This window comes from Felis catus, chromosome D4, assembly GCF_018350175.1.
Source record: "Felis catus isolate Fca126 chromosome D4, F.catus_Fca126_mat1.0, whole genome shotgun sequence".
Classification (NCBI taxonomy): Eukaryota; Metazoa; Chordata; class Mammalia; order Carnivora; family Felidae; genus Felis; species Felis catus.
Window position 1 is genome coordinate 66,138,815 of NC_058380.1, and position 17,030 is coordinate 66,155,844.

The 17,030-nt window shown below is 40.1% G+C and overlaps 3 protein-coding genes across 12 annotated transcripts in view; 2 read left to right on the plus strand and 1 right to left on the minus strand.

The window, feature by feature from the left end:
• The window catches only part of NIPSNAP3A (nipsnap homolog 3A), a 30,195-nt gene extending 23,976 nt beyond the window's left edge, over positions 1 to 6,219 (plus strand). The window contains exon 6 of the mRNA XM_045042515.1: positions 6,082 to 6,219. Coding sequence (XP_044898450.1) covers positions 6,082 to 6,155 — 74 coding nt within the window. The 3' untranslated portion in view covers positions 6,156 to 6,219. The remainder of the gene's footprint in view (positions 1 to 6,081) is intronic.
• Positions 1 to 14,712, minus strand: part of LOC101080836 (olfactory receptor 13C9) — a 238,118-nt gene extending 223,406 nt beyond the window's left edge. For all 6 annotated transcript variants that reach the window (XM_045042505.1, XM_045042507.1, XR_006588488.1 and 3 more), the window contains exons 1-2: positions 14,573 to 14,712; positions 2,539 to 2,663 (exon numbers count right to left, since the gene is read on the minus strand). The gene's annotated coding sequence lies outside the window, so the exon portion shown is untranslated. The remainder of the gene's footprint in view (positions 1 to 2,538; positions 2,664 to 14,572) is intronic.
• Positions 14,713 to 14,815: 103 nt separating this feature from the next.
• Positions 14,816 to 17,030, plus strand: part of LOC101080332 (protein NipSnap homolog 3A-like) — a 43,010-nt gene continuing 40,795 nt past the window's right edge. For 4 of the 5 annotated variants that reach the window (XM_006939340.4, XR_006588493.1, XR_441728.4 and 1 more), the window contains exon 1: positions 14,817 to 15,014. In XM_006939340.4, the coding sequence (XP_006939402.1) occupies positions 14,955 to 15,014 (60 nt within the window). In that variant the 5' untranslated portion in view covers positions 14,817 to 14,954. Of the gene's footprint in view, positions 15,015 to 17,030 lie in introns of all 5 variants that reach the window. The other variant, XR_006588494.1, reaches the window with a different exon arrangement.

A 17,030-nucleotide genomic window follows, 5' to 3' on the forward strand; every position in this document is an offset into this window, starting at 1 on the left:
TAGTTCATTAGAACTAGGAATTGGAAGGTAAAAAAGGTTCCCAAAGTAAATACTTTATTACACACTTCTGAGTGCTAGTTCTTAACACAAAAATGAATAATAAAACACTATATATATGGCTAGACACTAGCCATATATTTGATGTCAGGATGATAAACAAACACTCCAGAGTGGAGACTGTATAACTACGTACAAAGTTGTGTGTATGTATGTACATATATATGTACACATATATAACACACATATATACAATACACATTTGCATATGTATTTTTTAGTGTTTATTTATTTTTGAGAGAAAGAGAGAGCACAAAGCCGGGGAGGGGCAGAGAGGGAGGGAGACACAGAATCCAAAGCAGGCTACAGCCTCTGAGCTGTCAGTACAGAGGCGGACGCCGGGCTTAACTCATGAACGGTGAGATCATGACCTGAGCCAAAGTCAGACTCTTAACCGACTGAGCCAACCAGGCGCCCCTGCATATGTATTTTTTAAGCTTATTTATTTTACTTATTTATTTATTTAGAAAGAGAGCACGAGCAGGGGAGAGGCAGAGAGAGAGGGGGAGAGAGAGAGAGAATCCCAAGCAGGCTCTGCACTGACAGGCTCCCCACTGTCAGTACAGAACCTGATGCAGGGCTCAAACTCACTAGCCCACAAGATCATGACCTGTGCTGAAACCGAGTCAGTCACCACGCAGGTACTGCTACCTTTACATGCATTTTACTTATTTCTATTTTTTTAGGTATATTTATTTGAGAGAGAGAGAGAGAGAGAGAGAGAGAGGGAGGGAGAGAACGAGTGGGGGAGGGGCAAAGAAAGAGGGAGAGAGCATCACAAGCAGGATCTGTGCTGTCAGTGAGGAGCCTAATGTGGGGCTTAAGCTCATGAACCATGAGATCATGACCTGAGCTGAGATCAAGAGTCAGATGCTCAACCGACTGAGCCACCCAGGCATTTTTTTTTAACATTTATTTATTTTTGAGAGACAGAGAGAGACAGAGCATGAGCAGGGGAGGGGGAGAGAAAGAAAGGGAGACACAGAATCCAAAGCAGGCTCCAGGCTCTGAGCTGTTGGTTAGCACAGAGACCGATGTGGGGCTCGAACTCACGAACCCTGAGATCATGACCTGAGCTGAAGTCGGACACTCAACCGACTGAGCCACCCAGGCACCCCCTACATATGTATTTTAATGTGAAGTAAAGAAACTATTAAGGATCAGTGTTTCAAAAGTACTCTCACAAAGTTATTAGAGATTAGTATTTCAAAAGTACTTTCACAATTATTCATTAGGCATTGACAACCAGGATTTTCTACAAAGGTCAGGGAGATTTTACTGGCTGAATATTTGCATAGACAAGTAAAAAGTATAAACAATAATGGGCACAGATTATAAACACAAAATAAACTCATGCTCTACAGCCATGAGCAATACAAGGTGAGCCTAGAAAAGAAAAAATAAAGTAAACCTGAGCTATCACACATACATACACATATACACACATACACATACTATACCATATATACTATATATACATATACACACACACAATGCTATACACACACACACACATATATAAACTAGCACAATGTACATATACTACACTATATGTGTATACACTATTGTATATACACTATGTGCTTTTAAGCATATATATATACTATACCATATGTGTATATATATATATATATATAGTATAACTTATTTTTTCAACAAGGGGGAGGGGCAGTGGGAGAGGAAGACAGAGAATTTTAAGCAGGCTCCACTCCCAGCACAGAGCCAGATGTGGGGCTCAATCTCACCACTGTGAGATCATGACCTGAGCTAAAATCAAGAGTCAGAAGCTTAACCAACTGAGCCACCCAGGAGCACCTAGTATACCTTTTTTTTTTAAATATATATACCTTTTTTTTAAGCTTATCTTGTTTTTATATCATTGACATATTCTCACCCATCTAAAGATCTATAAATCCTATAGGAATAAAGAAAATTTCTACCTAACTAGATTAAGAAATTCCTTTATCCTTCTGTTTGAAGTACTGGATTATTTGTTATAAGTAAGGGGTATTTTTGTCTAAAGAACAAATACTAGCTAGTATCTACAACTTAATTTAAAAATACAAGAATTCTATTGTGAAGAAAACAAAGAATTAACTTTCTAGAGGTACAAAGCTTTGACAGTGTATATAAATACTTTGAATCAACTACAAACTTAACCTACCTATAAACTTCCTAATACATTTATAACTTAATCATAGATTTTAGAAGGGCAGATTATTTTCTTAAAATACATATAACTGTTGCTAGCAACAACAGTAATATAAAGAGGAGAAAAGTTCAAATATGACAACAGAGGGCTATTATTTCAGGTTGAATTCGCTGCTGTTCTTTGCATCCAATATTAGTTTGTGTAGGGGCTTTGGGACACCTGATAAAATCCACATTCTTGAGTCCACCTCCCCTTGGCCCTCAGCACAGTAAACACCTGGGTCTGTCTGGGCTCTCTTCTGTCCCTGGGCGCAGAAGGCAAGCACATACCTGACAAATGTGTACTGTTCGTTGTATGTCCAGGGCTGAAGCTCCAGGCTGGGGTACTTGCCAAAGGGTGGCACGATCAAGCTGAACACCAGGGCAATGCAGACAAACACAGCTGGCAGGACAATCTATAACCAGGGGGTAGAGGGGAAAGGAAATTGCAAAACAAGGGCAAGTGTTAGAAAGAAGGGCACAGGGCAAGCCCCTAAGAGTCCAGCTAGCCTCCCAAACCAGCCAACATGCAAATGAGCAGTACAGGGCCCATAGCAGAGCTCTACCAAGGCACTCATGGCAGGTTAGAAGCAGCAGATCCTGAGAACTAAACCTCTTCCCTCCAGGCATTTCTGGAAGCTGGCAGCACAAGGCCAGAGGCTATGGCCACCTGGCAGAAGCCCCAAGCTAAAAACTTCGGAGGAAACAGTAGTCATATGTCAGGGTGACTCAGAACATAGGGTCCTGTCCTCTGCCCTCTGAAGACCAAAGACCACACTGGACCAGGAGCCCAGCTCAGCTCTGAGAAAGGCTGAGAGCAAAGCCCTGGACCAGGAGTCCAAAGACCTGAAACCTGGTTCTGTCTCTACTCTTAGCGTATCCATGTGAAGTCACTTCCCACTGTGGCCTCATGTGCTCACTTGTAATCTGCAGACCAAGACTAAATGACCCAGTAAGATCCCACTCTGAAAGGGAAACAGCAGCCACTGTCACCATATAATGGCCTCAAAATGCGTCAAGACCTAAATCCTTCTTTATGGGAAAATACATGACAATGATCTAGTTATTGTTACAGCCCTAAGTAGTAGTATCATCATCACCAATCAACGAACAAGGTAGTTGAACTCAGAGAGACTAATTAACGTGCTCAAGGTCACACAGCCAATAAGTAGCAGAACCAGAATTCAAATTCAGGTCTGTATCTCCAAACTCATACTCTTCTGCATTATCCACATAGTCTATAGGGAAGAATCTCTTAGTTTTATACTTCTTGATTTTATACTTCTTGGTTTTATAGAGTGGGATAATTTCATCCCTTCTGAGGAAGCAACTTAGCATGCCAACACTCACATGCAGGCAATAGTGTAGTGAGTCTTCTCAGTCTGTTTGCCCATTTTTTTTCTTTCCTCTGTGGCTACCTTTTTGTCAATTTGCAGTTAAAAATCAATTTAGAGAAAAATCATGTTTCCAAGAAGTGCATATATCAAGTACATCTGGACGTATCATTTCTCAAGTTATGAAAACTGAATTTGCCCAGACACACACACACAGCACTACTCAATGTCAGGCCCCATTCTAAGCAGTTACTCCTTTTTTTCTTTTTTAATTTAAATCCAAGTTAGTTAACATATAGTGTAATAATGATTTCAGGAATAGAATTTATATATAACACCCAGTGCTCATCCCAACCAGTGTCTTCCTTACTGTCCCTTGCCCATTTAGCCCATCCCCCCACCCAACACCCCACCAGCAACCCTCAGTTTGTTCTCTGTATTTAGGAGTCTCTTATGGTTTATCTCCCTGTTTTTAATATTATTTTTGCTTCCCTTCCCTTATGTTCATCTGCTTTGTATCTTAAATTCCACATGAGTGAAGTCATATATTTGTCTTTCTCTGACTGACTTACTTTGCTTAGCATAATATACTCTAGTTCCATCCACATTGTTGCAAATGGCAAGATTTCATTCTTTTTGATCGCCAAGTAATATATCATGTGTATAGATACATATACCACATCTTCTTCATCCAGTCAATATGGACTGATGTTATCGAGTCGATATGACTGATGTCATCAGTCGATGGACATTTGGGCTGTTTTCATACTTTGGTTATTGCTGACAGTGCTGCTATAAATATTGGGATGCATGTGCCCCTTTGAAACAGCACCCCTGTATCCTTTGGATAAATACCTTGTAGTACAATTGCTGGGTTGTAATTTTTCAAGGAACCTCCATACTGTTTTCCAGAGTGGCTGCACCAGTTTGCATTCCCACCAGCAGCGCAAAAGAGATCGTCTTTTTCTGCATCCTCGCTAACATTTGTTGTTGCCTGAGTTGCTAATGTTAGCAATTCTGACAGGTGTGAGGTGGTATCTCATTGTGGTTTTGATTTGTATTTCCCTGATGATGAGTGACGTTGAGCATCTTTTCATGTGTCTCTTAGCCATCTGGATGTCTTCTTTGGAAAAGTGTCTATGTCTTTTGCCCATTTCTTCACTGGATTATTTGTGTTTGGGTCATTGGGTTTGATAAGTTCTTTATAGATTTTGATACTAACCTTTTATTTGATATGTCATTTGTAAATATCTTCTCATTCCATCAATTGCCTTTTAGTTTTGCTGATTGTTTCCTTTTTCTGTGAAGAAGCTTTTTATCTAGTTTTATTTCCTTTTTTTTGTGAAGAAACTAGTTAATTTTTGCTTTTGTTTCCTTGCCTCTGGAGACATGTCAAGTAAGAAGTTGCTGTGGCCAAAGTCAAAGGGGTTGTTGCCTATTTTCTCCTCTAGAATTTTGATGGCTTCCTGTCTTATGTTTAGGTCTTTCATCCATTTTGAGGTTTTGTTTTGTTTTGTTTTTTGTTTTGTTTTGTTTTGTTTTTGTATGGTGGAAGAAAGTGGTCCAGGTTCTTTCTTCTGCTGTCCAGTTTTCCCAACACCATTTGCTGAAGAGACTTTTTTCCATTGGATATTATTTCCAGCTTTGTCAAAGATTAGTTGTCCATACATTTGTGCATCCATTTCTGGGTTCTCTATTGTGTTCCATTGATCTGTGTGTCTGTTTTTCTGAAAGTACCATATTGTCTTGAGGATTACAGCTTTGTAATACAGCATGAAGTCCAGAATTGTGATGCCTCCAGCTTTGGTTTTCTTTTTCAGGATTGCTTTGGCTATTCACGGTCTTTTCTGGTTCCATACAAATTTTAGGATTGTTTGTTCTATCTCTGTGAAGAATGCTGGTGTTATTTTGATAGGGTTAGCATTGAATATGTAGATTGCTTTGGGTAGTATTGACATTTTAACAATATTTGTTCTTCCAATCCATGAGCATGGAATGTTTTTTCCATTTTTTGTGTGTGTGTCTTCTTTCTTTTATAAGCTTTCTATAGTTTTCAGCGTATAGATTTTTCACCTCTTTGGTTCGGTTTATTCCTAGGTATTTTATGGGTTTTGGTGCAATTGTAAATGGGATCAATTCCTTGATTTCTCTTTCTGCTGCATTATTAGTGTATAAAAAGGCAACCAATTTCTGTACATTGATTTTATATCCTGCGTCTTTGCTGAATTCATGGATCAGTTCTAGCAGTTTTTTAGTGGAGTCTTTTGGGTTTTCCACATACAGTATCATGTCATCCAAGCAGTTATTCATTTTAATGCTTAGAACAACCCTGTGTCATAGGTACATTGTCTTCATTCTAAAGATGACAAGATGGAGGCACAGCAAAGTAACTTGCCCGCAGACGCATGAGCGGCAAGAAACAGAACTGGTATTGAAATACATAGAGTCTGGCCCCAGCATCCTCTCTTAACCATGACCTTCTCCTGCTTCCTCTGGTCAGGGAGCCAGCGCCCATCCATGAAGCCAGAGTCCCCTGAGCAAAGAATCCCTTCCGACTCCGACTTCCTCTGGTAGTCAGCAGCCTCTTCCACAGAAGGGCCACAAACTGCTGCTGTGTGAGTTTCCAGCCCTTCACCTGGTAAGACCCTTTGCTGTCCATCCCACTGAGCAGGTCTGTCTCTCTGGATTCTGCAAGAAGCCAGCACCGAAGGTCATCTGTTATCTTAGGCAATTTTGACATCAACTTGCTCTTCTTTTTCAGGCTTTTTCAGCAAGACTCCATATCAGTAAGATAAAGATGGCCAATACAACAGAAAACTGGATGACAGTAATAAAGTGAGACCTCAAAAATGAAAATGATATGGCCTACGAAATTATGAAAAGATGCTGAATTCAGAAGAAATCAGAGAAATGTAAATTATTTCTCACATATAAATTAAACAAATTATAAAGATGCTGCAGAAACAATTACAGTTAAGTAAAACTAAAACAAATTAAAAAGTAAATTAATTACTCAGCTAGTAGGTATCTATGACAACTTGTGTAGGTGAAAAGAAATACACTAGAGAGCGCTGGATAATGGGTCTTCAATGAAAGAGGAACTTCACACCCAAAAATATATGTCACAAACTAAGTGCACAAATGTTTTAAGCTAGAAAGTGTCTCAATTTATGCAAAGCAAAAAGCCAGCATATTTAAGTAGCAAAAGTTCCAGAACTATTTCTCCCATAACACTCTCCCCACTCCAGGTGGGAGGCACAAGGATTACTCAAAGCAATGGACTTGTAAAACCTATTTTAAGAAATAATTACATTTATTAATGAGAAGTTAAACTTAAAACTTAAAGAAAGCCAATTAACATATCTAAACACAGATATAATAATATATATTAAACTCATACATTCATATGTTTTAGTAATAAAAAATTTAAATAGAAACAACTTTGAAGAAATTCATACCATATTTAATACTGAGTTGCTCACAAATCTTTCCAGTTACTAGGCTAGTAGCAAAGAGGCTGACACAGAAATATCGAGACATGCTGACAAGCTGAAAAAGCATCCAGTCTGACATTTTCCTTCTCCATAGCATTAAATTAATGCTCAACACACAACAGGTGCTTAACAAATATTCGCTGATATGAGTATAAAAATTTTAAGAAACACTGAATGAAAATCGAAGTTATTTTTTACTTCTAATTTACTTTTATAAATAATAATAAAGAAAAGAAACACATAAACATTGGTAGTAATTTGCCTTGTTGGAAAAGAAACAACAGACTCAAAATGGAGTTATCTGCACCCATAACACCAAACCAAGACTTCGTTGTAGTTTTAACCTTTCCCAGAAATGGGATCTTAAACAGTCAATCTGAAATTTCCTGATCAGCAATAGTAAGGTAATCTGCATAAGATCCCTGCCATTCCTCTCCCTCCAAAAGATGACCTGGCCTGAAACAATCCTTTCTTTTTTTTTGCTAATAACCTCCTTGCCCCACCCACTTTCTGCCTATAAAATGATACTATTTTGTACACCACTTCCAACCACCTATTTACTTGAAGAGATGCTGCCCAATTCATGAATTGTTGAATAAAGCCAATTACATCTTCACATCTTCAAACTATAAACTTGAATTTTTGTTCCTTAATATCCTTTACTATATTTTTTCCCTCCAATACATAATCCTGTATCATGCACACACAAAAAGGGCTGTAAGGTATCTCCACACTAAATAACTATAGTTTAAATTACAGGAACTCAAAGGTGACAACAAAAATAGCACATACTATTTCAAACTGTAATGAAGGAAAAGTAGTCTATACCACCATCTAGTGGCCGTGGAATATAGCACTCAGGTACTTAGCCACATATGTCACCAAAATACAAGCATCTAAAGTTTACACTGGATCCAGCTCTCCTGCTGGATCTTCTGCTTCCTTCTGCAGATCTGGACCTTTGGACAAAACCACACAGGAACACCATTTGTTATGTAAGGTGTAAAATGCATCTTCATACTCATCAGACCAAATGGACAGTATAAAAAATTGGTCAGAAAAAACCCATACACTACAATTAAAGGTACAAATTTATAAGACAATTTGGCACTCTTTAGTAAAGATGAATATGTACATATCTTATAACCTAACAATTCCATTCCTTCATATATACTCTAATGCAGTGGTTCCTAACCTCTGGTACACAGTGTCTATGGAAGAATGCAGAGGTTTTGGTAACTTGGGTGGGAAAAAATTACATTTTTATTGTGTTAAAAAAAAAAAAAAACATCTCAAAATGGTATCACTTAGGTTAAGGCACCAAGTCACTAAACCAGGGGTTAATACCTAATCTAACTGCAGAATCAACCTTCCCCCGAAATGTAATCTTAACTTGTAAGTCAGGAATTTTTTTTTCTTTTGTTTTTTTAAGCTTATTTATTTATTTTGGGAGATACAGAGACAGTATGAGTGGGAGAGAGGCAGAGGGAGAGGGAGAGGTTAAGAATCCTATACAGGCTCCACGCTGCCAGCTCAGAGTGGAACTCAGGAACCATGAGATTAAGACCTGAGCTGAAACCAAGAGTCTGACGCTTAACAACTGACTGAGCTACCCAGGCACCCCAGTCAGGAATTTTCTAATAAGTGCCACTGAGTCTGTCACATGGCCCCGCCATCCCCTAAAGGAAGATGAGATAATCTGCATGATAAAAACCCGTTCTTCCCCCACCCCAACCAGGGAAAAGGGTCATGCTTTAAACAATCCTTTCTTTTCCTTTGGTTATAACTTTCTTGCCCCGCCCTCCTTCCTATCAGCAATTTCCATTTTGTACAACTCCTCAGAATATCTACTTGCTGGAGTGAGATGTTGCCCAATTCATTAATTGTTTAATAAAGGCAATTGGATCTTCAAAATTTACTCTCTTGAATTTTGTGTTTTTTTTAAAAATGTTTATGTATTTATTTTGAGAGAGAGAGAGCGCACAGGCAGGAAGGGGCAGAGAGAGAGAGAATCCCAGGTAGGCTCTGCACTGTCAGAGCAGAGCCCAACAGCGGGACTCGATCTCAGGAACTATGAGATCATGACCTGAGCCCAAATCAAGAGTCAGATGCTCAACTAAGCCACCCAGGTGCCCCTAAATTTTGTTTTTTAACAATTGTCACCAACTTCTAACTGAAAATAAGCATTCCCTTTATGTATGAATGTAGGCAACAAATCACAGTATTATTAATGGGACCTGTGATTTTGTGACCAATAAATATCATAGATATTGTCAAATTCCATTTAGAGGTGTTGTAAAAATATAAAAAAATTTTTATGCTTATCACTACTTAAATTATGATAGTCTTTAAATCTGACAATAGATCCTGTTACCTTAATAAAGAAGTATATCAGGGCACCTGGGTAGCTTAGTCAGTTAAGTGTCTGACTCTTGATTTCACCTCAGGTCATGATCTCACAGTTCATGAGATCAAGCCCCCACATCAGGCTCTGCACTGAGTATGAAGCCTGCTTAAGATTCTCTCATTCTCCCTCTCTCTCTCTCTCTCTCTCTCTCTCTGCACTTTTTGTGCAGGTGCACTCTCTCTCTTTCTCCCTCTCAAAATAATTTTTTTTTAAGAAAATCTTTAAAGAAATTCTTTAGAGATAAAGAAATTCTTTAAAGAAATTCTTTATCAAGAATTTACTTTCAGGGGCACCTGACTGGTTCAGTTGGAAGATCATGCAACTCTTGATTTCAGGGTTGTGAGTTTGGGCCCCATGCTGGGTGTAGAGATTACTTAAATAAATAAGCTTAAAAAAAAAAAAGAATTTGGTTTCATATTTTGATCATTCCGCCTCAATCTGTTTTCTCTGTAAACCTATGTATTTGCTAAGTATGTAAAACATTATAATTGTATCAGGGAGCAAGAACCCTTCAAGAGCTCTTCTAAGCTGGACTAAGAATTAAATTAATATGAGACAGATTAACAGGAGAAAATCAAATTTAAGCATATGTATGAGTGATGAGGGAGCGTGGGGCAAGCTGAGGGCAAAGTGCAGGCTAATAGCACTCGCCACCGCCTCCCCCCCCACCCGCCCCACACCCAAGGTGGGACAATGTGTGATATTCCTTGGACACTCCAGGATACCCCAAAACTGGATAAGACAAAAAAAAATGGTTTCATTGATAAGACTCTCCACAAGTTTACCAGAAAAAGGCAATCCCATCAATGGTCAGTAGAAACTCCCTTTGCTTTGGGAAAAACAACCTTAGTTTGACAATAGCTAGGCCTCCAGTAAGTCTTTAGCGTCTGATAGTCTCTTTGGCAACAAACTCCCTCTTGACTTTACCTCCCCCGACTCCATAAAGCAGTCACTGTCCACACTAGCAGTGCAGCTCTTCCTGCCCATGGGTCCTGTCCCCATGCTTTAATAATAAAATCACCTTTTTGCACCAAAGATGTCTTCAAGAATTCTTTCTTGGCTGTGGGCTCTGGACCCCACAAACCGCCCTCCATCACCCCAAAATTTCATCATGAGGAATCCAAATAGATATAAATTGCCAAGATAGTCAGGCAAAATGAGGTATGTATATCATCCTGAACTAAGGAGAAGTGCAGAGGAAAGAATGTAATTCACAGGGTAATTAGAAGAACCGCAGATATTTGGTAATTAGATACTTGTTCTGCCATACAAATGGGTCACTCAGATAAAATTTATCTCAGTAATAACCCTTATTCTGGCAAAGATCCCCAGTTTAGATTTTTCACTGTACTTAAGAGAGGGGTCAAAGTTTCTCTTGAGCCTGCAGGGTCTTGATTGGCTTCAGCTCAAAATAATCTTCACGATAACGTGGCCCATCTTAGAGTGACCTGCCCTCAGACACTACAGTTCCATAGGCCTACAAGATTTCCAAAAGGTTCTATGGCATAAAGAGGGGTAAGAATCCCTGGCCTAGAGAAAATTTTCATATGGGAACAGGAACTATCTAGTTAGAACTATCTAGGTATACAAAAAAATTCAAAACATCTTTGTTCATAATATCAAATGGACAAATATATGTCCATACAATGGAAGAGCATATAGTACAGAAATGTATTAATTACTGTGACTGCATCAAAATACATGATTTTCAAAAAATCTTATGTCAACTGACAGAATAACAAAAACAGCCTAATTCCATTATAAAGTTGTAAAACAGGCAAACCAATGCAATATATTGTTTAGAGTTATACACAAATGTAGCTGAAAATCACAGAAAGTGAATGCAATATTTAACACAAAATTCTGGGTTTTGGCTGCTTGAGGCAAGGAGGTTGGGGAAGGTGTTACAGGGAGGAGAATGTGACCAGAAAGGAACCCGTATTGGGCTTCTAAATTGCTGACCATATTTGATTTCTTAAGCTTGGTGGCAGGTAACAGGCATTCAATTTATTATTCTCTAAAGTGTATTGACACTTTACATCTACTTTTGTATGTATGATATGTGTTTCATATTACCTCCTTAGACAGGCAACCTTACTCCACCCAGTCTAAAATAACTATTCAGCTGCTCTCTATCACATTAGCCTATCTTAAAATTCCAGATTTATCTAGCTTTGGACTACTTGTCAGAAGTTTAGGATATACAACAATAATTTTCAACATACTTTATGTATCTTCTAGGCAGTTCAGAGATTTGTTTCTAAACAAAATGTCACAGAAAAACAGTTCATCTTAAATGCTGCTTGGACACTCTTTTCTACCACACATATTTTAAAAATAAATGTTAAAATGAACTGGTTTTACAATCTGGCTTTAAATCTTGGATGTGCCACTTAGCAGCAGTGAACCTCAGAAAATTATTTCTCTCTTAGAACTTTACCTTCTTCACTTGGAGATATAGTTTAACTCACTGGGTTTTGAGGATGATTAAAACCTGTGAGTGAATAGGAAATTGTCTTAGGCACCTTGCAGCACTTACCAATGTTTTCCCTAAGTTATAACCATGAATCACTCTTTACTATCTGTTAAGTATTTTCATTTTGGAAGTTCACTCTACTTTTCTGCTGGCTAGATGCAGCTGATGATAGAGTTTCTATGTATGGCAAAACCACTGTGTAGAAGTCTGGCTCCTTGATTCACCATATACAGAAGAGCTGCCTGCCAACCAGGAAAACCCACTTTAGATTCTTAAGGAACAAGAAGTAAAATATTGTTGTCTCTGAGGCATTATACATTTGGTATCTATTTGTTACAGCAGCTCAGCCTGTCCTATTTAATATATTCTTGAAAACGTAAACCACATTCAGAAGTACCAGATACAGTTGGCAAGGTTAGAACCAGTCATAAACAAATTAAGTGAATGACTACCTATCAAATACTAAGATATCCAGCCTCCCTCCCTTCTCAGTCACAGAAAACTGGCAGTAAGGCTTATAACTCACAGATGGGAATCTGCAAGTTTCCTCACAGGGGTAACTGACTAGATTTAAGAGAAATGATTTACAGATGGTAACAAATGGGGGTTTTTCCCCTCAATGAAATAATAGAAAACCCTACAGTGAAGCCCGCTATTTGACAAACTCCACTCACGCTCAAAGAGCTTTCAAAAAAAATGTTTTTGGGGCACCTGGGTGGCTCAGTGGGTTAAGCGTCTGACTCTCAATTTCGGTTCAGGTCATGATCCCACGGTTGGTGAGATCAAGCATGGAGCTTGCTTGGGATTCTGTCTCCTTGTCTCTCTACCCCTCCCCTGCTTGCACTTTCTTTCTCTCTCTCCCTCTCTCTCTCCCTCCCTCCCTCTCTCTCCCTCTAAACAAACATTAAAAAAAGTAGTCTCACTGCAAAATATGAGCTGATAGCCAAGAATTACAAATACAAAAATACTTTAGGAAAAACACTGCCAAGACAGAAAACAAATCAAATGAAAGAAAACAAAAGAAAACTTGAAATAATTCAGGAAGACCCATTACAATAACTAAAAAAACACAGGGTGGGTGATGGGTATTGAGGAGGGCACCTTTTGGGATGAGCACTGGGTGTTGTATGGAAACCAATTTGACAATAAACTTCATATATTGAAAAAAAAGAATTTAATAAATATGGGCTGTATGAGTGAATGAATTGTTAATCCATGGGGAGCAGAGTCTAAGGAAATATATTTAAATGTAAAGATCCAGTCCAGGCACAGATGATGCTTCGTCTTGTCTTACTTGGTTAAAAACTAATGCCCATCATACAGAAACACTTATCCCCTCTGGAATTGTATTTTAAAAAGCCTCTCTCCTCTGAACAGATAATTCAAGTCCTTGAAGAAGGCACAACCAATACAACCACAGGTGATATCCCTGTAATAATTCTCTATTCTTTTTTTTTTTTAATGTTTATTCATTATTAAGAGATAGAGACTGAGCATGTACAGGGGAGGGGCAGAGAGAGGGGGAGACACAGAATCCGAAGCAGGCTCCAGGCTCGGAGCTGGTGGCACAGAGCCTGATGCGGGGCTCAAACTCACAAACTGTGAGATCATGACCTGAGCCGAAGTGGGACGCCCAACCGACTGAGCCACACAGGCGCCCCAATAATTCTCTATTCTTGATAGTATAAGCAGTATTATTTCAATGTGTGCAACAAGGTAACTATTGGGTAACTGTGTTTGATTATGCATTGTGTAATTATGTGTATTAATGCAATGCAATTAGTAATAAAAATGTAAACAATCTGTAAATTAATAATGTGACAACTTTTAATGCAACCATTGTCAGATGGGGAAGGGAAGGTTATTTTGAAGGAATGGTATATAAGAAACCTAAATCCTCTTTTTCCAAGCAACAGACACTACTGAAAATATCAAGACACACTAGAAAAAGCCTGTAATTTAGAAAAAGAGAATAAAGCATTAGAAGAAACAACTGGAAAATGCTGAGAATAGTTATTCTGGGGACCAATAATCAGGGATAGGGAGGAAAAGACCCAAGGTCTGGTTCGCTTTTTAAGACTTATAAAACTATTTGACTTGAAACTATGTATGTTTAACTTTGACTTAAAAAAAATTTTTTTTAATGTTTATTTTTGAGATTGAGAGAGAAAGAGCTTGAGCGGGTGAGGGGCAAAGAGCGAAGGAGACGCACAATCCCAAGCAGGCTCCAGGCTATGAGCTGTCAGCACAGAGCCCAACGTGGGAATCGAAGTCACCAACTGCAAGATCATGACCTGAGCCAGAGTCCAACGTTTAGCCAACTGAGCTACCCAGACACCCCCCACTGGCTTTTGAATACCTAGTTCGGGACCCCCATTCCAATGAGCTCCTGGGAAATGCAATTTCAAATCATTAAGAGCCTTACAAGGTCATGCTGCGGTGGCAATTAGAGAACCACCATGCATTTAATGAGGAGAAGTGAAGCCTCCCTGCTCTTGACGTTTAAGTCACCCCGACTAAAAATGAACAAGGACAAAAACCTCCACGATTTTCAACGCACAGCATTATAATATGCACGCATCATACTTCCTTCTCAAAGGACAAACACACTCACATTCTGGGCACGAACTTTAAGAACTGTGCGCAACCGCGCGTGGAGACTAGCTGATGGGCTCAGAAAGGTGGCACAGGCACGCTCTCCGCGTTCAGCTAATCCTAATGCCCCTCTGACGTTTGGGTGAGAACGTCTGAGGAAACAAACGGTGGGCCGGAGGGGGCAGGGGCCCGAACGTGACGCCCACGGACGACGCCAGCCAACCGGGCGGTGCCGCCGCGCCTCCCGGCACCAGAGGCGGAGCTGCAGCCGCGGAGTCCCGCCCCAGCCTGCGTCTGCCAGTAGCTCGGTCGCTGCTCTTTTCCAGGCGGGTTAGCCCTACCAGGAGGAACCGAAGACAGAATACTGGCTGGCTGGCCCTCCCAGCGCTCGCAGCCGCACCATGCTCGTCCTCCGAAGCGGCCTGACTAGAGCTCTGGCTGCGCGGACGCTCGCGCCTCAGGTACCGGCCGCGGAGACGTGCCCAAGCCGTGCCTTGGGGGAGGGGAGGGACGTCAGCGAGGAGCTCGAGGTCCCGCGCTAGCGCTTCCCGGCTGCGCTCCCAGACTTACGAGCGTCGCGCATGCGCCCAGTCGGTTCCCGGGCCCAAATTATTCTATTGCACGTCTGAGAACCGGAAGTGGGATCACAGGACTCCCAGGACTCACGGGAGCATGGAAGCGCAGTTCAGGGAGGGTCCGCTGGCAGTATCGCCTCCAGGCCAATTCGCGAGCAGCCGCGAATGGGATTTTTCTGGCCTACGTGCCCGACGTCCCTGAGGACACCCTTGAAGCTCCCGCTGCTTCGTTCTTGCCGCCCAGCCCCCTGCGGTCGCCACGTTGAGGCCGGTGCCCAGTGCTTGCTGATCGAGCCTTTTCTATTTATCGTTTGACAAGCCACCGCCCTCCCCGCCCCCCCCCCCGACGAAAGGTAGAGGAGAAATAGGTCAACTAGTAGTTGGCGACCGAAGTGACCTCCCTTGTTTAAACGAAGTGTACACAGCGAGCTTTTTTCCAGAGAACCTGGAAGAGAAGGCCCAGGGTGCGGGTCGTGGAGCATCCAGCCCAGCCTCCCACTGTTTCCTGTGGGTCGTGTCCGAGACTGGCAGGGTTAGGAACCTCAGAGCAGATACGGTAACAGCCTCATTTACCCTTGAATGAGAAACGTGCACAACAGATTTTTGTGATTCATCCTTAACTGTTGGGAACCCGCCTATTTGTCAGTCTACAGTGTTTTTTTCCTTTGGATATTTAGGCTTGTATTTCTTTCTCGAAAGGTACGTAGGAAGGGAATTAACCTACTCTAGAGACTGACTTTCTGGTGAAGACTGAAGAAGAACCAGTAATGGCCCATTCACCCATGATTAGCAATAGTCTTTATCCTTCTGATCCACACTTTTCTGGGACAGGGCCAAAAGTTATTCCTTACACCTTTATTCTGGACTGTGACTTTATTAAATGTGAGCCAAGTGTTCTCTTTTAATTGAATATAAGTGCTGCTGAAAATGAGCCCTAACCTGAAGATAAGGGAGCCTGGAACACTTACGAATCCTACCCCATAAATAATTGTAGTTTCTGCCCTTTGACAAAAATCACCTCCCCACAAGCACACACGCTTACCTCACTGCTGTTACCTTTCCCTGGGCTTTTCCTCTAATTGTTTCTTATTTGAAAAATAATAAAACTATGTGCCTTTGACCACATATTTGTTTCCAAATACAAATTCTCTGAAAAATAACATAAAAGCAATTGTTATAAATACCCAACGGTTCCGTTTTCTAATATATTTTATTTATACTACTTTTTAAACTATAACACTAGTCAGTTGTTTATTTGCATAACATTCTTTAATTAAAATTTGATTAAAATGACACAAGCATGTCCAGCAAAAGTAGAAGTATCTGCAATTGTTTTTGGTGGGAATACTTGCTTTCCAAGTAAGCTTAGATACTCGGGCAATAGGAACAGAAATCATAGGGGACATGAATGGAATGAATTCAAGTATATAATTATGACTTTATACACAAAATATATTTAAAAATTGTGTGTTTTAACCTAAATTATGTCAGATAAAGAAGCCTACTAGTTTCATTTGGCATATCAGGGAGTCAAAAAAGCCCAAAATTAGTCCATAACTCTGTACCAAAACTTACTTTATTTACTTAATTTATTTATAAAGTAGGCTCCATGCCCAAAGTGGGACTTGAACTCATGACCCTAAGATTGAAAGTCACATGCTCTACTGACTGAGCCAGCCAGGCACTCGTGTACCACTACTTTTAATAAATAGTTCTTATTAATAAGTTTTATAAAATTGGCACGATAGCCAAACCTATAGTAAGAAAGATTTGTAAATGCAAATGCCACCATAATGTGTGTGCATGTGTGTGCATACACATAAATACATATACGGAAGATAATCTCTGCATGTCCTAGCTAAGGTCATTTAGACTTGGAGGACTAATTTAGAAGAAAAATTT